Source organism: Panthera uncia, chromosome E3 (assembly GCF_023721935.1).
Source record: "Panthera uncia isolate 11264 chromosome E3, Puncia_PCG_1.0, whole genome shotgun sequence".
Taxonomy (NCBI): Eukaryota; Metazoa; Chordata; class Mammalia; order Carnivora; family Felidae; genus Panthera; species Panthera uncia.
In genome coordinates, this window is record NC_064815.1 from 18,683,209 (window position 1) to 18,707,255 (window position 24,047).

At 38.1% G+C, this 24,047-nt stretch overlaps 1 protein-coding gene across 1 annotated transcript in view; it reads left to right on the forward strand.

Moving 5' to 3' along the window:
* ZNF713 (zinc finger protein 713) overlaps positions 1-21,166 on the forward strand; it is a 71,734-nt gene extending 50,568 nt beyond the window's left edge. Inside the window, exon 5 of the mRNA XM_049638733.1 lies at positions 20,681-21,166. Within this exon, the coding sequence (XP_049494690.1) occupies positions 20,681-20,745 (65 nt within the window). The 3' untranslated portion in view covers positions 20,746-21,166. The remainder of the gene's footprint in view (positions 1-20,680) is intronic.
* The last annotated feature ends 2,881 nt before the right edge of the window (positions 21,167-24,047 follow it).

Genomic DNA, 24,047 nt, shown 5'->3' on the forward strand with positions numbered 1-24,047 from the left:
GTAAGGAAATTCACAAAAACTAATGAAGGCAAGTCAGAAAGATACAGGCATCAGCTTAACAAGGCTCCCACTGACTAATGAATGAAATTCATTAAATATCCTATTCAAAATGAATGAAAACATTAAATTTAAAAATCCATTAGTGGGATGGGTGCCTGGGTGGCTCAGTCAGTTAAGCATCTGACTCACAATTTCAGTTCAGGTCATGATCTCATGGTTAGAGAGATCAAACCCCGAGTCAGACTCTGAGCTGACAGTGCAGAGCTTGCTTGGGATTCTCTCTCTCTCCCCCTCTCTTCCCCTCCTCCACTCATGTGTGCACACTCTCTCTCTCTCAAAATAAATATTTTTTTAAATGCCTAAAATTTTGATTTTAAAAAGCAACATTCATTGAACCTTAAAATGAGCCAAAACTTTATAGAAAAAAGTTAGGACATGAAAGAAGTAGTAATCTAATGTAGGAAGAACTTGATAATTTTACTGAACTGAGAATTTATAAGTTATACCAAAACTCCATAATAACGCACTTCATGATAGTCACATTTTGAATATAACGTTATCGCCAAATTGCCTACAAGATCCCTGACACTCCTACCACCCCTTCTCTTCCTCTACATCACAATAATGTGATATTGTATCTTACACAATTATATACACACAGTTACATTTTACATAATTACAATGCTATAATTTATAGTTTATATGAAACCTATGAAGTCCAGAAATAGAAATGTTTTGGTATTTTATCAGGGCCACACATGTTGAAATTGCCAAGAGATGAGAGATGGATGGGTGGAATGCAAGGAGCTCAAATAAGACAGAAGGACAGACATGCAAGGCAGTAACAATTTGTCTCTGAGGCCCACATAGCCACGTGTAAAATGTGGTTTAAAATATTCAGTTAGACTAAAAGGTAGAGAAATTGAGCATTACCTAGAAGTGATAAACCTTAAGAACTTTATAATCCTACAAGTAAATCCAACTGAACAGCTTCCTCATTCTCTCATCTATCAAATACCAGGATGCCCAGGAGTCCACCAACTCACTGAAGGCAGACCCCTGAGAGTTACCCTAGATTTCTCTCTCCTGCCCTCAAACTCACATGCAATCATGAAGTCCTGTATTTTCTGCCTCCCTAAAATCACTGTAAATTCAAATCCTTGACCATGCTCCCAGTGGGATTCCTAAAACAGAACCACAGATGCATTCCTATGGTACACAATCATTTGTTCAACAGGTGTGTGTTAATATTATTACAATTTTATTTGAGATATAGTGGCTTAAAGCAACAGAAAGCAACAGAAAGGTATTCTCTCAGAGTTTTGGAGGCTAACATACAAAATCGAGCTTTCAGCAGAGCCATGCTCCCTCTGAAGACTTTAGGGAAAAATATTTCCTTTCCTCTTGTTAGCTTTTGGTGGCTTCCAACAATCTTTGCCTTATAGCTGCATCATTTCAATCTCTTCCTCTATCTTTGCATGGCCATTTTCTCTGTGTATCTCTGTGTCTTCTTTCTTAAAAGGACGTTGGCTTTAGGGTGCACCCTAAATCCAGTATGATATTATCTCAAGATCCTTAACTAAAATTACATCTGAAAAGACCCTATTTCAAAATAAGGTCACATTCTGAGGTTCTGGGTAGACATGAATATTTTTTAGACACTATTCCACACACTACAACTCCCTCATCACAATAACAACTCACAACCCATGACAGATAGGGCAGGAGTATTATCAAGAGGAACACAAGGAACAAACCTGTAAACAGGCCCTTTGTCTGGAAATGTTTGCCCTTAGATTAGCTTCTTTTTCTTATGATTTCTTGTAACATACAGTATCAACCAACATGTACCAAAATGTTTCCTGATAGATCTGAACCCGCCAGTATCCTTAGAAAGAAAGATATTTTATTGGGTCCATTTGTGTCACTCTTATATTCAGGGTCAGATAATTAGATGAACACATTTGTTATTAAGTCTAATATTTCAGCTAGGAGAAACATGAAGGCAAAATATTTTAATACAAAGGAGAATGAAAGTTTTCATGGAAAGATACCATACATAGAAAAGGAAATGAACAGTGGCTAAGAAAGGCAGAAGATAGATCTAACATAGATCTAATAAAATTTCAGCTTGTTGTTTGTTTGTTTGCTTGTTTTGCAGAAATTGACAAACTAATCCTAAAATTCATAACAAAATGTAAGGAGTAAGAATAGAAAAAATATTCTTGAAAACGAACAAACATAGAGGATTCACACTTCTTGACCTCAAAAATTACTACAAAGCTATCATAATCTAGACACAATGGTACTGGCATATAGATCAATAGAACACAATTGATAGTCCATAAGTAAACCCTTACGTTTATAATGGTCAATCAATTTTTAACAAGGTTGTCAAGACAATCCAATGAGTAAGGAATAGACTTTTCAACAAATGATGCCATAACAACTGGAATCCACATGCTAAAGAATAAAGTTGGGCCCCTTCCTTACACCATACATAAAAATTAATTCAAAATGGATCAGACCTAAATGTAAGAGCTGTAACTATAAAGCTTTTTAAAAAATAGTAAATAAAAAGAAAACATAGTATTAAATCTTCAAGGCCTTCCTAGATATCTGCAACACCACAGCCACAGTGACAAAAGATCATTTTTAATAGAAACAATTAGGCCTTTATGCTATTGAAGTACTTCTCCTTTTATCAACTTTAGGTCAAAGGAGGCACGACCTTGGATGTCCTGTGACTATCTCAAAGAGTGAGAGTCTCTGAGTTCCAAAACAGGTGGATCTGAGATATAGAGGACCAACAGCAATGCTGTAGGTCTAGGTATTTGAAAGGTCTCTACAAATGTTTCCAGTTGAGTCTAAATAGTGCTGTTAGTGTGTGTGACTAACCCTGAGGATTGAGGATGCACAATGAAAGTGTTGTAAAATGGGCAAACAGCACAGATTCCTTGAAGCTGCTGACCAGTGAAACAGGTTCCCCAACCACTAAAAAGTTTGAGAGGGGTTCCTGAGGTAGGGATAATCTTTTTTAATGGAAGAATCATTAGCCTGTCTACAAGAGAAAGCTTTGAGAAAATATTCAAGCCATGACTAAAACAGTTATTCATGAGAGTATTGAGGAATTTCATTAAAAAGACGTGACCACTGATTGACTTGTAAGCTGGACCAAGACACTCAGACTCCTTAGCTGCTAACCTGTCCCTGGAATATGGATTCAACTTGCCTTTCCTTGAGATAATGTTGTGGTGTTGAGAACACCTGCACAGTATACGTGACAGCTCATTTAAGGTTGTTTTATAAACATTTAAGATTTAAATGTCAAGTGTGGGGATCCACTTACCTTCCTGCCACCAAGAGAAACTTTGTATGTAAGTTCTTTTTGCTTAAAAAACTGCTATCTACCAACCTGGTATGGCGTGCCTCCTTCTTTGGCCTCTCCCTGCCATCTGCATATGGAGACTGCAGTCAGGTTATACCAGGGAAGTCCCTGGGAGGGTTACAAACCAACAAAGAGGGGGAAGTCGTATGAAATCCATCTGTGTGAAGCAAGTTTCACTGGATTATACTTCGGACAGGTGGGACAAGGGAGGTAAGGCATTTTTTGTGGCCTTAGTGTTTCCCCAGCAATATTGGTTCATGAAGAGACCAATGGTTTAATGCGTGTACAATAGTAAATAGTGGGATTTTTATAATTTCTGTAGGGCCAGATTGTTATTTGGTCCAAATCATAGTTCTCAAGCCAAGAGTTATTAGATATCCAATGTTGTTTTCCCCTCTCTGGAGCCAATTGTTGGATATCTTTTGCCAATTTTCCCAAAATTATCATTTCAGGGTTTGGCTATTGGTTTCCTAGAGAACAGCATGGACGTGTGGTGGAAATATCAGTGAGATAGATTACTTTGGCTTCTGGGTAGTCTGAAATGCCCAGTAACCATAATAACAGCAAGAGCAGCCAACAAAAATATGCCATCTAGTAAATTTTGGACATAGCCATTTTTATAATTTTATTCCCATTGGAAGTAAGGACACCTCATTGTTTCCATAATATTCCAAAGTCATGAGCTGCCCCAAAAGCATTCCAACTATCAGTAGAAATGTTTGTGTTTTTACCCTTAGCTAAGGTACAAGCTAAAGTAAGGGTATATAAATCAGCCTATTTGGTTGAAACAGCCAAAGGTAAAGGTGCTGCCTCAATGGTTTCAAAAGGAATGGCAATAGCACACCCAGCATGATATATACCATTTCATCCTTTAAATAAAAACTATTAGTAAACTATGAAGAATATGCATTGTTTAGAGGAGTTTCCTGTAAATTATCACAGGGAGTCAAAAGGTAATCTGTGAACATTAAGCAATCATGGGGGGTTTAATCTAGATCCAAATGCAGTCCTTGTTCTGAGATCAGATGCCCTAAGTATCAAACCCAAGTTTGAGCAAACTGCAACTTTTCTTTGGAGGTTTTATGTATCTTTAAAGCCAAAAGTTTTAACAGATTGATGCTATCTTCCTGTGAAGAGGTTTGAGAAGCAAATCATCTACAGATTGTAGCAAAGTAGAGCCTGCAAAAACTATCATCTAAATCTGCTTTAAAAGCTTTGTGAAAAGTAAGAAGGACTCTCTGTGAAACCATTGGGCATTACAGTCCAGGTAGTTTTGCATGCTTCCCAAGTGAAAGCAATAAGATATTGGCTCTTCTTATCAATTAGAATACTAAAAATGCACTACATAGATCAATTATAGTAAAAAAAAAAAATAACTTTCAGTGGGAATGAGGATCAGTTGCATATGGGAGTTAGGAACAACAGAGTGCCAAGGAATAACAATGTAATTTATTGCTCCAAGGTCCTGGACAAACCTCCATCCTCAGCCATTGGTTTTCAAAATAACCTTTATATTAGCCAGAGCTACCCCTACGGGTGTTACAGGGACTTGTGCAGGGGATGAGGCCCTGAACCTTGTAATCTTCTATTACAATCTGGAGTGAACATGGTTTTCCATTACATCCTGGTCCTTTAGGAGAAAGATTCCAGTTCAGCTTGTTAATAATCACAGAGTTAAATGCTTCCCAGATGGATTCAACATCTAAAGGAAGACCAGAACTTTATTAAAAGATAATTTGGAGTTGATTATAATAGTCATGAACAGGTTCATCAAGCTTCATGTGCATGCCTGAATTTTGTTCAGAAGGCTTAGGAAAATCTACTGTAAATACTCAGTGGAGACTTCCAGTGAGTGTTCTAGCATCATGCCAAAAGTTAGAGATTTGTTTCTCTAAATCTCATTCAGGATATTCCTTTCAGGCTAGTTTCATCCAAGGTTTGGCCTGATCCTCACCAACAAGCACGTGAACTAATTGGTATAAACCTAAAACATCAGGTTTGTAACATTCAATGACTATGTTAAATTCTTCAGCAATTTAATAGGGATCCTTGGTCACTTTAGGAAACTCTTTAAATATGGCTCACAATTCAGCCTTAGTCCAGGGAACATAAGAAATATGTGGTTTACTTAGAGCCTCAGAAGACTTAACTTTAAAGAGGCAGGTTTGAATAGATTCAAGAGAGAAACAAGTGGTAGAGATTTGAAGAAAAAAAGGAAGTTCAGATGAGAGAATAGAGAAAAATGTCAGTGAGGGTGGGGCCTGAGCACAAAGTGGCTATCACATGTCTACAGGACAGGGAGAGGGCAGAAAGAGGCACCAGAAGACTTTCTGACTTCTTTCAATTGTTTCTTTGCTTTAGTTAATTTAGAAATAGTATTTTGCAAAGAGGAAAAACTTAGAATCCTGAAAACATTTGGAAGCCTCAAGGTACCATTTATAATAGGCATCCAATTCTGGTTTTTTTTTCTAGATACCATAGCTTTCTAATTTAATTTTTAGTAAAAACAAGTTTGCAAAGATTGAAAGTTCCCCATAATTGCTATTGAAGTTCTAAATTACTTTTGGCTAAGTCATTCCACTTAGTTATAAATGAGCATGTGGATGGGACAATAGATTTTAAACATAAAATCAGTGGAGTCCCAAGGAGTAGGGGGGGTTACTTCCAAAGCATTTTAATGACTGGGATCCCATTTCTTACAGGTTTTTCTCTCGAGCAAAAAGAAAAATTCTTAAACAGCACAGCCTGGAAATGGAATATACTGGTTCCAGAAGGAATCAGATAAAAGGCCAACACAGTTCCAATAGGAATAGTCCAGTACCAAACAGGAGTCAGACTGAAGGTTGGTGCAGTTTCAATAGGAATAGTCTGGTTCCAAGTAAGAGTCAGAACAAAGGCCAGCATAGTTTCAACAGGAACTGAAAAAAAGTCAGACTGAAGGCCAAACAGGTATTCTCGGGGTGAAAAAGACCTTGAAACAGATCCTGAATAAAGCTTGAAAAGCTTGAACACAGTGGGGTTAATGGTGGAGGAGGACAACCCCAAGCTTGCCTCCTCCTACAAAAATTAAGTAAATATCAAATCATTCTGAACACCCACGAAATTGATCAGAAGTCTTAGAGAACAAAGCTGCACATCCACAAATAGAAAAAACAACCTGTGGAAGGCAGAGAGTTGGTTTGTGGGAGAAAAAAAAGCTGCAGATGCCATGCTGGGGAGGGATCCCTGACTGCAGAGAGGTGAGCTGAGAGTGAAGAAAAACAAAAAGAGTGAAAACACACATAGGGGACTACACAAGAAAATTGTTCCCCAAAATCATTGACAGGGAAAAAGGAGAGGGTTTCAATACCAACATTTTCTTATAAACAGTGAAGGACAGAGTCTGAAGTTTCAGAGGTGAGCACCTGGCAGTGCCCTGGCAAAAGGGTGGAGCCTCAGGAGTAGGCAGTGTGGCCTGAGCATCCCCTGGGTCACACGGGGAGGAGCAGTTCCCCTGCTTGGAGTGAATTTGGTAGAGGACATACAGCCTCTCCACTGGCAAAAGACCTGGGAGGTGCCATGGAACTACCCCATTCACCAGTATAGGAACAAAGATGCTGGCTGAGGCAGCAAACCCTGGTGGGCTGTGTTCAATTTACCATAAACTCTGAGCCACTGCCACTAAGCAGTAGTGCAACTGTCCCTGGGACAAGCCAGCATTGACCACAGTACAGCAAGATCCTGATGCAGGTCCGAACCAGGGGATGTCTCTGAAGTGCTTGGCTTTAAACACAGCTGTGCCTGAGATAAAACCCAGGAAAGTGGTGTTGCCTGGCAGGGGGACAGCTTGGACACAGGATGAAGGCGGGAATCTGATGGAAACCAGGGACACAGGAAGGGTGATTGAGTGTATATCTATGACTGTGGGAACTTCCCCCTCTAGAGACTAGAAAGTGGGGTGAAGCTATTTTCACCCCTATCCCACCAACACTGATGGACCTCAGTGAGCTAAAGAGCGCCACCAAGTGGAGAATGGAGCCATTACATCAAGACCCGACCCCTGCACCTCCAAGCACATCTCCACTAGGAAGAATCCTCAAGAAAATCAGAGTAGCAGGCCCCTCCCCCAAAAGATGAGCACAACCTCCTTCCACGCACAAAGTCTACTGATAATAAAGTACTGCAAAGCTTCAGCTCTAGCTTGCTTTGGGTTTTTGTTTGATTGGTTGGTTGGTTGGCTTTTTTGTTTCTGTTTTGGTTTTGTTTTTATTTTTTTCTTGGATACAGAAAGAGCAAATTCTTAAATTTATTTTATTTTATTTCATTTTTTTTAATTTTTAATTTTGTATTTTTTTTCCTTCTCTCTATGTTATATCAAGCTTCTCTTAAGCAGATGAAAACACACCCAGGATCTAGCTTCCTTTATTATTATTTTTAATTTTTTAATTTTAATTTTATTTTATTATTTCCTCCAAAATGACAAGATGGAGGAATTCACACCAAAAAAAGAACAGGAAGAAGTGACAGCCAGAAATTTAATCAATACAGATATAAGTAAAATATCTGAACTACAATTTAAAACAATTATAAGGATTCTAGCTGGGCTTGAAAAAGCATAGAAGACTCTAGAGAAGTACTTACTGCAGAGATAAAAGAGCTTAAATCTACTCTGGCCAGAATTAAAAATGCTATAACTGACATGAAAACCTGAATGGGTGCCATAACAGTGAGGAAGGATGAAGCAGAAGAATGAATTAGTAATATAGAAGATAAAATTATGGAAAATAATGAAGCTAAAAAGAAGAGGGAAACAAAAGTAATGGATCACGAGGGTAGACTTAGGGAACTCAGTGATTTATTAAAACAGAATAACATTCATATCATAGGAGTCCCCAAAGATGAAAAGAGAGAAAAGGGGACAGAGGGTTTATTTGAGCAAATTATAGCTGAAAACTTCCCTAGTCTAGGGAAGGATGCAGACATCAGAATCAAAAAGCACAGAGAACTCCCATTAAATTAAACAAAATCTGGCCATTGCCAGGGCATATCATAGTAATATTCACAAAATACATAGACAAGGAAAGAACCCTGAAAGTAGCAAGGGAAAAAAAGTTGTTAACATAAAGGGAGACAGATCAGGTACAAGCAGATCTGTCCCCAGAAACGTGAAAGGCCAGAAAGGAATGGCAGGATATATTCAATGTACTGAATGGGGAAAATATGCAGTCAAGAATACTCTATACATCAAGGTTATCATTCAGAATATAAGAGGGATGAAGAGTTTCCCAGACAAGCAAAAACTAGAGGACTTTGTGACAACTAAAGCAGACCTGCAAGAAACATTAAGGAGGACTCTGAATGTGGGGGGAGGGGAGACCAAAAGCAACAAAGACTAAAGGAACAGAGAACATCACCAGAAACACCAGAAATCACCAAGATTACAGGTAACATGCTGGCATGAAACTTATCTTTCAATAATCACCCTGAATGTATATGGACTAAATGTTCCAGTCAAAAGATATAGGGTATCAGAATGGATTAAAAAACAAGACCTATCTATATGCTGCCTACAAGAGACTCATTTCAGGCATAACACCTCTAGATTCAAAGTGAGGGGATGGAAAAACATCTATCATGCCAATGGATGCCAAAATAATGCCAGAGTAGCCACAATTACATCAGACAAATTAGGTTTTAAAATAAAGACTGCAACAAGAGATAAAGAAGGGCATTATATTGTAATTAAGGGGTCTGTTCATCAAGATCTAATAATTGTAAATATTTATGCCCCCCAACTTGAAACACACAAATATATAAATCAATTAATCACAAACATAAAGAAATTCATTGATAATAACATAATAATGGTACTGGACTTTAGCATCCCACTTACAACAATGGAGAGACCATCTAAGCAGAAAATCAACAAGGAAACAATCACTTTGAAGAACACACTGGACTGGATGGACTTAACAGATATATTCAGAACATTTCATCCTAAAGCACCAGAATACACATTCTTCTCAAGTGCACATGGAACATTCTCCAGAATAGATCACATACTGGGTCACAAATAAGCCCTCAACAAGTACAAAAAGATTGAGAACATACCATGTGTATTTTCATATCACAACACTATGAAACTTAACCACAAGAAAAAAATATGGAAAGCCTGGGGCACCTGGGTGGCTCAGTCAGTTGACTGTCCGACTTTGACTTAGGTCATGATCTCACAGTTCATGAGTTCAAGCCCTGCATCAGGCTCGCTTCTGTCAGCACAGAGCACAGCCTGCCTTGGATCCACTGCCCCCCTTTCTCTCTATCCCTCCTCCACTCATTCGTCCTCTCTCTCTCTCTTTCTGAAAAATGAATAAACATTTAAAAAATTGGAAAGCTCTCAAATACTTGGAGATTGAAGAACATCCTACTAAAGAATGAATGGGTTAACCGAGAATTTAAGGAGGAAATTAAAAAGTACATGGAAGCTAATGAAAATGAAAACACGACAGTCCAAAACCTTTGGGATGCAGCCAACAGTGGTCATAAGAGGGAAGTGGAAGAAAAGTCTCAAATACACAACCTAACCTTATACCTAAAGGAACTAGAAAAAGAACAGCGAAGAAACCCAAAACAAGCAGGAAGGGAAATAATACAGATTAGGGCAGAAATCAATGCTATTAAAATAAAAAGAAAAACAACAAACAAACAAAAAAGCAGTAGAACAGATCAACAAAACTAGGACCTGGGTCTTTGAAAGAATTAACAAAATTGATAAACCCCTAGCCAGATTTATCAAAAAGAAAAAGGAAAGGGCCCAAATAAATAAAATCGTGAATGAAAGAGGAGAGATCACAACCAACACCATAGTTAAACAAATAATAATAATAATAGAATATTATAAGCAATTGTATGCCAATAAATTGGGCAATCTAGAAGAAATGGATAAATTGTTAGAAATTGAACTACCAAAACTGAAACAGGAAAAAATAGAAAATTTGAAGAGACTAATAACCAGTAAAGTGAATCAGTAATCAAAAATCTCCCAACAAACAAGAGTCCAGGGCTGGATGAATTTCCAAGAGAATTCTTGAAATTTAAAAAAGAATTAACACCTATTCTTTTGAAGCTGTTCCAAAAAAATAGAAATGAAGGGGAAACTTCCAAACTATTCTATGAGGCCAGAATAACCTTGATTCCAAAACCAAAGAACCTGCTAAAAAGAATTACAGACCAGCTTCCCTGATGAACATGGATACAAAAATTCTCAACAAGATACTAGCAAATCAAATCCAACAATACATTAAAAGAATTATTCACTATGAACAATGGGGAGCAGCATTATACACAATAGCCAAATTATGGAGAAGGACCAAATGTCCATTGATTAATAATGGATAAAAAAGAAGTTTTATATATATATATATATATATATATATATATATACACACACACACACACACACACACACACACACACATATTTGGATAAAGAAGAAGTCATGTATATATATGTTATATATGTTGTGTGTATATATATATAATGGAATATTAGTCAACCATCAAAAAGAATGAAATCTTGCCATTTGCAATGATGTGGATGGAGCTAGAGTGCATTATGCTAAGTGAAGTAAGAGAGAGAAAGACAAATGCCATTTGATTTACTTCATATGTGGAATTTAAAAAAACAAAATAGATGAACATAGGGGAAGGGAAAAAGAGAGAGGGAGGGAAATCATAAGAAACTCTTAATGATAGAGAACAAACTGAGGGTTGATGGAAGGTAAGTGAGTGGGGGATGAGCTAAATGAGTGATGGATATCAAAGAGGGCAGTTGTGATGAGAACTGGGTATTATATGTAAGTGATGAATCACTAAATTCTACTCCTAAAACCAATATTACCCTGCATGTTAACTAACTAGAATTTAAATAAAAACTTGAAACAACAAAAAAAGCATGCACCATGATCAGTTGGAATTTATTCCTCAGTTGCAAGGGTGGTTCAATATTCGCAAATCATTCCCCATGATACATCACATCAATAAGAGAAAGGATAGCAGCCATATGATCCTTTCAATAGATATAGAAAAAGCATTTCACAAAGTACAACATCCATTCATGATAAAAACCCTCAATGAAGTATTTTTAGAAGGAACATAATTCAAAATAATAAATGCCATATGTAAAACACCCACATCTAACATCATACTCAAAGGTGAAAAACGGATAGCTTTTCTTCTAAGATCAGGTACAAGATGAGGATGTCCATTCACACCACTTTTATTCAACATAGTAGTGGAAGTCCTAGCCACAGCACTCACAATAAAAAGAAATAAAAGGCATCCAAATTAGTAGGGAAGAAGTAAAACTTTCACTATTTGCAGATGACATTATATTATATATAGAAAACACTACTGACACCATCATAAAAACTACTAGAACTGATAAATGAATTCACTAAGGTCACAGGACACAAAATCAATATACAGAAATCTGTTGCATTTCTATACACTAATAATTAAGTAACAGAAGGAGAAATTAAGAAAACAAACCCATTTACAATTGCACCAAAAAGTATAAAATACCTAGGAATAAACTTAACCAAGGAGGTGAAACATCTGCATTCCCAAACTACAAAACACTGATGAAAAAAACTGAAGAGCACACAAACAAATGGAAATATATTCCATGTTCATGGTAGAAGAACCAATATTGTTAGTGTCCATACTACCCAAAGCAATTAACAGATTCAATGTGATCCCTACCAAATACCAACAGCATTTTTCACAGAACTAGAACAAGTAATCCTAATATTCATATGCACCCACAAAAGGCCCAAATAGTCAAAGCATTCTTGAGAAAGAAGAACAAAACATGAGGTATCAGAATCCCAGATTTCAAGATATTCTACCAGTCTATAATAATCAAAACAGTATAGTACTGGCACAAAAATAGATACATAGATCAATGGAACACAATAGAGAGCCCAGAAATAAGCACACACTCATACGGTCAATTAATCTGTGACTAAGGAGGCAAGAATACACAATGGGAGAAAGACAGTCTCTTCAAAAAATGGTGTTAGAAAAAATGGACAGCTACATTCAAAAGAATGAAACTAGACCAGTTTCTTACACCATACACACAAATAAACTCAAAATGAATTAAGGAACTAAATGTGAGACCTGTAACCATAAAGCTCCTAAGAGGAAACACAGGCAGTAACTTCTTTGACATGAACCTTAGCAACATTTTTCTTGATATGTCTCCTCAGTCAAGGGAAACAAAAGCAAAAATAAATTAATGAGAGTACACCAAAATAAAAAGCTTTTGCACAGCAAAGGAAACCATCAACAAAACAAAAGGGCAGCCTATTGAATGGGAGATGTTTGCAAATGATTTATCTGATAACTCCACATTAAAAAAAATAATGCAATTATAAATGGACAAAGGAACTGAATAGACATTTTTCCAAAGAAGACATACAGATGATCAACAGACATACAAAAATATGCTCAACATCACTCATCATCAGAGAAATGCAAATCAAAAAAGATATCACCTTACACCTGTCAGAATGGCTTGTATCAAAAAGATTCAAGACAAGTGTTGGTGAAGTGGAGAAAAAGGAACCCTCTTACATTGTTTTGGGGAATTTAAATTGATTCAGCCACTATGGAGAACAGAATGGGATTTCCTCTGAAAGTTAAATATAGAAATACTATATGATCCAGTAATTCCATTACCAGATATTTACCCAAAGAAAACAGAAACACTAATTCAAAGAGATATATGCACCCATATGTTTGCTGCGGTATTATTTACAACAGCCAAGCTATGGAAGTGTCCATGAATAGATGAATGGATAATAAGGATGTGATACACACACACACACACACACACACACACACACAGGAATATTACTCAGCCATAAAAAAGAATGTGACCTTGCCATTTGCAAGAACACAGACAGACCTAGAGGATATTATGTTAAGTGAAATAAGTCAGACAAAGACAATTACCATATGATTTCAGTTACATGTGGAATCTGGAAAAACAAAACAAAGGAACAAAAACAAAAAAAGTAGAAACAGACCCATAAATACAGAAAGCAAACTGGTGGTTGGCAGGGGGCAGCAGGGTGAGGGGAAAGGCCAAAAGGGGTGAAGGGGCACACAGGTACAGACTTCCAGTTTTGAAATGAATAAGTCATAGGGATGAAATGTACAGCATAGGGAATATAGTCAATAATATTCTAATAGCCTTGTATGGTGACAGATGGCAGCTACAATTGTGGTGAGCATAGCATAAGCTATAGAGTTGTCAAATAACTATGTTTTATATCTGAAACTAATGTACATTCTGTGTCAACTATATTTAAATAACTCTATATATTATATATGTGTATATATATATTATATATATTATGTATGTGTATATATATATGTGCAAATATAAAATACGTACACACAAAAAGGTGGGCTTTCCCATATTCATTCATAATTGTCACTATTTAGAATATATTTACATATAGGATACATTACTATTTCTGTTTAAAGGTAGGTTTCCAAAGCCAGATTTTCACCTCCATACCCTTGAAGACACCCCATCTTTCTTTTTCTTTTAATATAATTTGTTAAATTGTCTAACATACAGTATGTAAACTGTGCTTTTGGGATTTGGGGTAGATTTCCATAGTTCATCAGTTACATACAACACCCAGTGCTCATCCCAACAAGTGACCCCCTCAATGCGCATCACCCATTTCCCCCTCTCCCCCACCTTCCCCGTCCACCCTCAGTTTGTTCTCCATATTTAAGAGTCTCTCTTATGGTGTGCTTCCCTCCCTCTCTTTGTAACTATTTTTTCCCCTTCCCTTCCCCCAAGATCTTCTGTTAATTTCCTCAAGATCCAAATATGAGTGAAAACATATGATATCTTACTTTCTCTGACTTATTTCACTCAGCATAATACCTGCGGTTCCATCCATGTTGCTGCAAATGGTATGATTTCATTCCTTCTCATTGTCGAGTAGTATTCCATTGTGTATATAAACCATATCTTCTTTATCCATTCATCAGTTGATGGACATTTAGGCTCTTTCCATAATTTGGCTATTGTTGAAAGTACTGCTATAAACATCGGGGTACATGTGCCCCTATGAATCAGCATCCTGTATCAATTGGGTAAATTCCTAGTAGTGTTATTGCTGGGTCATAGGATAGATCTATTTTTAATTTTCTGAGGAACCTCCACACTGTTTTCCAGAGCAGCTGCACCAGTTTGCCTTCCAACCAACTGTGCAAAAGGGTCTCCATTTCTCCACATCCTCGCCAGCATCTGTAGTTTCCTAAGTTGTTCATTTTAGCAACTTTGACTGGTGTGAGGTGGTATCTCAGTGTGGTTTTGATTTGTATTTCCCAGATGAGGAGTGACATTGAGCATCTTTTCATGTGTGTGTTGGCCATCTGGATGTTTTCTTTAGAAAAGTGTCTATTCATGTCTTCTGCCCATTTCATCACTGGATTATTTGTTTTTCAGGTGTTGAGTTTGATAAGTTCTTTATAGATTTTGGATACTAACCCCTTATCCGATATGTCATTTGCAAATATCTTTTCCCATTCCATTGGTTGCTTTTAGTTTTATTGATTGTTTCCTTTGCAGTGCAGAAGCTTTTTGTCTTCATGAGGTCCCAATTGTTCATTTTTGCTTTTAATTCCCTTGCTTTTGGAGATGTGTCGAGCAAGAAATTGCTGTGGCTGAGGTCGAGAGGTTGTTGCCTGCTTTCTCCTCTAGGGTTTTGATAATTTCCTGTCTCACATTTTGAACTTTCATTCATTTTGAGTTTATTTTTGTGGATGGTGTAAGAAAGTGGTCTGGTTTCAGTCTTCTGCATGTTGCTATCCAGTTCTCCCAGGACCATTTGCTAAATAGACTGTCTTTTTCCCACTGGGTACTCTTTTCTGCTTTGTCAAAGATTAATTGGCCATATATTTGTGGGTCCAATTCTGGGGTCTCTATTCTATTCCATTGGTCTATGTGTCTGTTTTTGTGCCAATACCATACTGTCTTGATGATTACAGCTTTGTTGTAGAGGCTAAAGTCTGGGACTGTAATGCCTCCCACTTTGGTTTTCTTCTTCAATATTACTTTGGGTATTTGGGGTCTTTTGTGGTGCCATATAAGTTTTAGGATTGTTTGTTCTAGCTTTGGGAAGAATGCCAGTGAAATTTTGATTGGGAATGCATTGAATGGGTAGATAGCTTTGGGTAGTATTGGCATTTTAACAATATTTATTATTCAAATCCATGAGCATGGAATGTTTTTCCATTTCTTTGTGTCTTCTTCAAGTTCCTTCATAAGTTTTCTATAGTTTTCAGCCTATTGATCTTTTACAGCTTCGGTTAGGTTTATTCCTAGGTATTTTATGGTTTTTGGTGCAATTGTAAATGGGATCGATTCCTTGATATCTCTTTCTGTTGCTTCATTATTGGTATATAGAAATGCAAACGATTTCTGTACATTGATTTTGTACTCTGTGACTTTGCTGAATTCATGTGTCAGTTCTAGCAGTCTTTCAGTGGAGTCTTTCAGGTTTTCCATGTGGAGTATTATGTCGACTGCGAAAAGTGAAAGTTTGACTTCTTTGCCAATTTGGATGCCCTTTATTTCATTTTGTTGTCTGATTGCTGATATGAGAACTTCCAACAGTATATTAAACAACAGTGGTGAGAGTGGACATCCCTGTCGTGTTCCTGATCTCAGGGGGAAAGCTCTCAGTTTTTCCCCATTGAGGATGTTATTAGCTATGAGCTATTCATAAATGGCTTTTATGATTTAAGGATGTTCCTTCTATCCTGATTTTCTTGAGAATTTTTATTAAGAAACGATGTTGTATTTTGTCAAATGCTTTTTCTCCATCTATTGACAGGACAATATGGTTCATCCTTTCTTTTATTAATGTGATGTATCACATTGATTGTGTTACGAATATTGAAACAGCCCTGCATCCCAGGAATGAATCCCACTCGATCATGGTCAATAATTCTTTTTATATGTTGTTGAATTCAATGTGCTAGTGCCTTGTTGAGGATTTTTGCATCCATTTTCATCAGGGACATTGGCCTGTAATTCTCCTTTTTTTCTGGGGTTTCTGTCTTGTTTGGGAATCAAGGTAATGCTGGCTTCATAGAATGCATCTGAAATTTTTCCTTCCCTTTCTATTTTTTGGAACAGCTTGACAAGGATAGGTATTAACTCTGCTTTAAATGTCTGGAAGAATTCCCCTGGGAAGCCATCTGGCCCAGGACATTTATTTGTTGGGAGATTTTTGATAACTGATTCAATTTCATCATTAGTTATGGGTCTGTTCAAATTTCTATTTCTCCCTTTTTGAGTTTTGGTAGTGTGTGGGTGTCTAGGAATTTGTACATTTCTTCCAGTTGTTCAAATTGTTGGCATATAATTTTTCATAGTATTCTCTGTTAATTTCTTGTATCTCTAAGGGATTGGTTGTAATAAATCCATTTTCATTTATGATTTTATCTATTTGGGTCTTTTTTCTTTTTGAGAAGTCTGGCTAAGGGTTTATCAATTTTGTTTACTTTTTCAAAAAAAACAATTCTTAGTTTCATTGATCTGTTCTACTGTTTGGGGTTTTTTTTGGATTCTATATTGTTTTTTTCTGCTCTGATCTTTATTATATCCTTTCTTCTGCTGGCCATGGGGTTTCTTTGTTGTTCTGCTCCTAGTTTCTTTAGGTGTGCTTTCAGATTTTGTATTTGGGATTTTTTGTTTCTTGAGATAGGCCTGGATTGCAGTTCTTCTTAGGACTGCCTTTGCTGCATCCCAAAGGGTTTGGATTGTCATGTGTTCATTTTCATTTTTTTCCATATATTTTTTAATTTCTTCTTTAATTGCCTGATTGACCCATTCATTCTTTACCCTACATTCATTTGGAGGTTTTCCAGACTTTTTTCTGTAGTTGATTTCAAGTTTCATAGCATTTTGATCTGAAAGTGTGCATGGTATGATCTCAATATTTTTGTACATGATGAGGGCTGATTTGTATCCCAGTATGTGATCTATTCTGGAGAATGTTCGATGTGCACTCGAGAAGAATGTGTATTATGCTGCTTTAGGATGAAAAGTTCTGAATATATCTGTCAAGTCAATATAGTCCAGTGTATCATTCAGGGCCATTGATTTTCTGTCTAGATGATCTGTCCATTGTTGTAACTGGAGTATTAAATTCCACTGCAATTACCACATTTTTACTGATAAGATTGCTTATGTTTGTGATTAGCTGTGGTTATATATTTGGTGCTTCCAAATTCAGCACATAAACATTTATAATTGTTAGTTCTTCTTGATGGATAGACCCCATAGTTATAATCTAATGTCCTTCTTCATTTCCTGTTACATAGCCTTTAGTTTAAAATCTAGTTTGTGTGATATAAGTATGGCTACTTCATCTTTCTTTTGACATTCATTAGCATGATAGATGGTTCTCCATCCCCTCACTTTCAATCTGAAGGTGTCCTCAGGCTAAAGTCTGGGATTGTGATGCCTCCTGCTTTGGTCTTCTCCTTCAAAATTACTTTGGCTATTCGGGGCTTTTGTGGTTCCATACGAATTTTAGGATTGCTTGTTCTAGCTTCAAGACAGCAATCCTAAAATTCATATGGAACCACAAAAGGGAGGCTTCACAATCCCAGACTTTAGCCTCTACTGCAAAGCTGTGATCATCAAGACACCATGGTATTGGCACAAAAACAGACACATAGACCAATGGAATAGAATAGAAACCCCAGAACTAGACCCACAAACGTATGGCCAACTAATCTTTGACAAAGCAGGAAAGAACATCCGATGGAAAAAGACAGTCTCTTTAACAAATGGTGCTGGGAGAACTGGACAGCAACATGCAGAAGAATGAAACGAGACCACTTTCTTACACCATTCACAAAAGCAAACTCAAAGTGGATAAAGGACCTGAATGTGAGGCAGGAAACCATCAAAACCCTGGAGGAGAAAGCAGGGAAAGATCTCTCTGACCTCAGCCGTAGCAATTTCTCACTTGACACATCCCCAAAGGCAAGGGAATTAAAAGCAAAAAATGAACTATTGGGACCTCATGAAGATAAAAAGCTTCTGCACAGCAAAGGAAACAATCAACAAAACTAAAAGGCAACCAACAGAATGGGAAAAGATATTTGCAAATGACATATTGGACAAAGGGCTAGTATCCAAAATCTATAAAGAACTCACCAAACTCCACACCCGAAAAACAAACAACCCAGTGAAGAAATGGGCAGAAAACATGAATAGACACTTCTCTAAAGAAGACATCCGGATGACCAACAGGCACATGGAAAGATGCTCAACATCGCTCCTCATCAGGGAAATACAAATCAAAACCACACTCAGGTATCACCTCACGCCAGTCAGAGTGGCCAAAATGAACAAATCAGGAGACTATAGATGCTGGTGAGCATGTGGAGAAATGGGAACCCTCCTGCAGTGTTGGTGGGAATGCAAACTGGTGCAGCTGCTCTGGAAAACAGTGTGGAGGTTCCTCAAAAGATTAAAAATAGACCTACCCTATGACCCAGCTGTAACACTGCTAGGAATTTACCCAAGGGATACAGGAGTACTGATACATAGGGTCACTTGTACCCCAATGTTTATAGCAGCACTCTCAACAATAGCCAAATTATGGAAAGAGCCTAAATGTGCATCAACTGATGAATAGATAAAGAAATTGTGGTTTATATACACAAAGGAATACTACGTGGCCATGAGAAAGAATGAAATATGGCCTTTTCTAGCATCATGGATGGAACTGGAAAGTGTTATGCTAAGTGAAATAAGTCATACAGAGAAGGACAGATTCCATATGTTTTCACTCCTATGTGGATCCTGAGAAACTTAACAGAAGACCATGGGGGAGGAGAAGGAAAAAAAATGGTTAGAGGGGGAGGGAGCCAAAGCATAAGAGACTCCTAAAAACTGAGAACAAACTGAGGGTTTATGGGGGGTGGGAGGGAGGGGTGGGTGGGTGATGGGTATTGAGGAGGGCACCTGTTGGGATGAACACTGGGTGTTGTATGGAAACCAATTTGACAATAAATTTCATATTAAAAAAATAATAAACTTATTTATTTATTTATTCATTTATTTAATACTAATCTCTCCACCCAACGTGGAGCTCGAACTTGATCCTGAGATTGAGTTGCACTCCTCCCAACTGAGCCAGCCAGGCACTCCTCCATGCTGATCTTTTAAATTTCCTTTGTTTGCTCTTCTATTTCTAGTTTTCTGAGATGTAAATTTGGGTTGTTTGAGATTTCTAAATTTTCTTATTATATGTATTTCTTGCTATAAACTTTCTCCTAAGAACTGCTTTCACTGAATACCATAAATTTTGGTGTATTGTTTCCATTTTCATTTGTTTCAAGACTTTTAAAATTTCTCTTTTGATTTTTCTTTGACTTACTCTTTGTTGAGGAGTGAAGTTTTGGTTTTTACATGCTTGTAAAACATGCTTTCCTCTTATTCTTGATTTTTAGTTTTATATTATTTGTTTGGAAAAATACATGGTATAATCTCAGTCTTCTTAAATTTGCTAAGATTTGTTTTGTGGCCTATTGTATGATCTATCTTTTTGAATGTTTCATGAGCACTTGAGAAGAATATGTATTCTGCTGCTCTTGGATAGAATATTCCATAGATCTCTCTTAGGTCCATTTAGTCTAATGTATGTATCATTCAAGTCCAACATTTCTCTGTTAATTTTCTGTCTGGATGATCTACCCATTGCCAAAAATGGGATGTTGAAGTCCCATACTATGATTGTATAATTGTCTATATCTCTTTCAGATCTATTAGTATTTGTTTACTGTATTTAGGTGTCCAATATTGGGTGCATATATGTTTACAATTATTATACTTTCTTGATGAAATGACCTCTTTATCATTATATAATAATGTGCCTTTGTTACCATTTTGGCTTAAAGTCTTTTTTTTTTTTTTTTTTTCTGATACAAACATAGCTTTCCCCACTTTCTTTTGGTTTCTACTTGCATGGAATATCCTTTTCTGTCCCTTCACTTTGGGTTTATGTGTGTCCTTAAGGTGAAATGAGTCTTTTGAGGGTTGAATATATTTGGGTCCTGTTTTTTTTTTTTTTTTAAATCCATCTAGCATTTTTGTCCTTTGGAGAATTCAATCCATTTACATTTAGAGTAATTATTAGTATGTAAGGACTTACTAATGCCATCTTCTCAACTGGTTTCTTGCTCTTTTGTGTTTCAGGTCCACCTCACACCTTAGGAAGTATGAAGAATCTCAGGAATCAAATCTCAGGAAGCATTCTTTGACTCCATAAGCATTAGCACATTGACTATTGGAAGTGATAGTACATTGACTACTCATTTTTTTACTCTGCATGTTCTTGTTACTTACATATTTTTTTAAAGCTCGAGAGTTTTTACTAACAAAGGATGCTAAATTTTGTCAAATGCTTTTTCTGCATCGATTGACAGGATCATATGGCTCTTATCTTTTCTTTTATTAATGTGATGTCACACTGATTGATTGTGAATGTTGAACCAGCCCTGCAGCCCAGGAATGACTCCCACTTGATCATGGTGAATAATTCTTTTTATACGCAGAAAACTAGAAATAGAAGAACAAAGGAAATTTAAAAGATCAGCATGGAGGAGTGCCTGGCTGGCTCAATTGGGAGGAGTATGCAACTCAATCTCAGGGTCAAGTTTGAGCTCCACGTTGGGTATAGAGATTAGTATTAAATAAGTTAATAGAGGGGAGGGAAGATGGCGGCGTAGGAGGACGCTGGGCTCACCGCGCGTCCTGCTGATCACTTAGATTCCACCTACACCTGCCTAAAGAACCCAGAAAACCGCCAGAGGATTAGCAGAACGGAGTCTCCGGAGCCAAGCGCCGACGAGAGGCCCACGGAAGAGGGTAGGAAGGGCGGCGAGGCGGTGCGCGCTCCACGGACTGGCGGCAGGGAGCCGGGGCGGAGGGGCCGCTCGCCGGCCAAGCAGAGCCCCGAGTCTGGCTGGCAAAAGCGGAGGGGCCGGACGGACTGTGTTCCGACAGCAAGCGCGACTTAGCGTCTGGGAGGTCAGAAGTTAACAGCTCTGCTCGGAAAGCGGGAAGCCTGGGGGACAAAGGGAGGGAGAGCTGCTGAGCCCCCGGACGGCAGAGCTCAGCTTGGCCGGGAACAAAGGCGCTCGCCAGCGCCATCTCCCTCGCCCATCCCCCAGCCAAAATCCCAAAGGGAACCAGTCCCTGCCAGGGAACTTGCTCGCTCCGCGCAAACACCCAACGCTGTGCTTCTGCGGAGCCGCCCCTCCGGCAGCGGGTCTGACTCCCTCCCGCTGCCACAGGGCCCCTCCTGAAGTGGATCACCTAAGGAGAAGCGAGCTAAGCCTGCCCCTCCTGCCCCCGTGCACCTTGCCTACCCACCCCAGCTCATACGCCGGATCCCCAGCACCACAAGCCCGGCAGTGTGCAAGTAGCCCAGACGGGCCACGCCACCCCACAGTGAATCCCGCCCCTAGGAGAGGGAAGAGAAGGCACACACCGGTCTGACTGTGGCCCCGGCGGTGGGCTGGGGGCAGACGTCAGGTCGGACTGCGGCCCCGCCCACCGACTCCAGTTATACACCACAGCACAGGGGAAGTGCCCTGCAGGTCCTCACCACTCCAGGGACTATCCAAAATGACCAAACAGAAATAACAACAGCTAATGAACTGATCATAAAGGATTTAAATAATATAACAGAAAGTGAATTTAGAATAATAGTCATAAAATTAATCGCTGGGCTTGAAAACAGTATAGAGGACAGCAGAGAATCTCTTGCCACAGAGATCAAGGGACTAAGGAACAGTCACGAGGAGCTGAAAAGCGCTTTAAACGAAATGCAAAAATGGAAACGACAACGGCTCGGATTGAAGAGGCAGAGGAGAGAATAGGTGAACTAGAAGATAAAGTTATGGAAAAAGAGGAAGCTGAGAGAAAGAGAGATAAAAAAATCCAGGAGTATGAGGGAAAAATTAGAGAACTAAGTGATACACTAAAAAGAAATAATATACGCATAATTGGTATCCCAGAGGAGGAAGAGAGAGGGAAAGGTGCTGAAGGGGTACTTGAAGAAATTATAGCTGAGAACTTCCCTGAACTGGGGAAGGAAAAAGGCATTGAAACAAGAGGCACAGAGAACTCCCTTCAGACGTAACTTGAATCGATCTTCTGCACGACATATCATAGTGAAATGGCAAAATACAAGGATAAAGAGAAAATTCTGAAAGCAGCAAGGGATAAACGTGCCCTCACATATAAAGGGAGACCTATAAGACTCGTGACTGATCTCTCTTTTTGAAACTTGGCAGGCCAGAAAGGATTGGCATGATATCTTCAGTGTGCTAAACAGAAAAAATATGCAGCCGAGAATCCTTTATCCAGCAAGTCTGTCATTTAGAATAGAAGGAGAGATAAAGGTCTTCCCAAACAAACAAAAACTGAAGGAATTTGTCACCACTAAACCAGCCCTACAAGAGATCCTAAGGGGGACCCTGTGAGACAAAGTACCAGAGACATCGCTACAAGCATAAAACATACAGACATCACAATGACTCTAAACCCGTATCTTTCTATAATAACACTGAATGTAAATGGATTAAATGCGCCAACCAAAAGACATAGGGTATCAGAATGGATAAAAAACCAAGACCCATCTATTTGCTGTCTACAAGAGACTCATTTTAGACCTGAGGACACCTTTAGATTGAGAGTGAGGGGATGGAGAACTATTTATCATGCTACTGGAAGCCAAAAGAAAGCTGGAGTAGCCATACTTATATCAGACAAACTAGACTTTAAATTAAAGGCTGTAACAAGAGATGAAGAAGGGCATTATATAATAATTACAGGGCCTATCCATCAGGAAGAGCTAACAATTATAAATGTCTATGCACCGAATACCGGAGCCCCCAAATATATAAAACAATTACTCATAAACATAAGCAACCTTATTGATAAGAATGTGGTAATTGCAGGGGACTTTAACACCCCACTTACAGAAATGGATAGATCAGCTAGACACAGAGTCAATAAAGAAACAAGGGCCCTGAATGATACATTGGATCAGATGGACTTGACAGTTCTGTATTTAGAACTCTGCATCCCAAAGCAACAGAATATACTTTCTTCTCGAGTGCACATGGAACATTCTCCAAGATAGATCATATACTGGGTCACAAAACAGCCCTTCATAAGTTTACAAGAATTGAAATTATACCATGCATACTTTCAGACCACAATGCTATGAAGCTTGAAATCAACCACAGGAAAAAGTCTGGAAAACCTCCAAAAGCATGGAGGTTAAAGAACACCCTACTAAAGAATGAGTGGGTCAACCAGGCAATTAGAGAAGAAATTAAAAAATATATGGAAACAAACGAAAATGAAAATACAACAATCCAAACGCTTTGGGACGCAGCAAAGGCAGTCCTGAGAGGAAAATACATTGCAATCCAGGCCTATCTCAAGAAACAAGAAAAATCCCAAATACAAAATCTAACAGCACACCTAAAGGAAATAGAAGCATAACAGCAAAGGCAGCCTAAACCCAGCAGAAGAAGAGAAATAATAA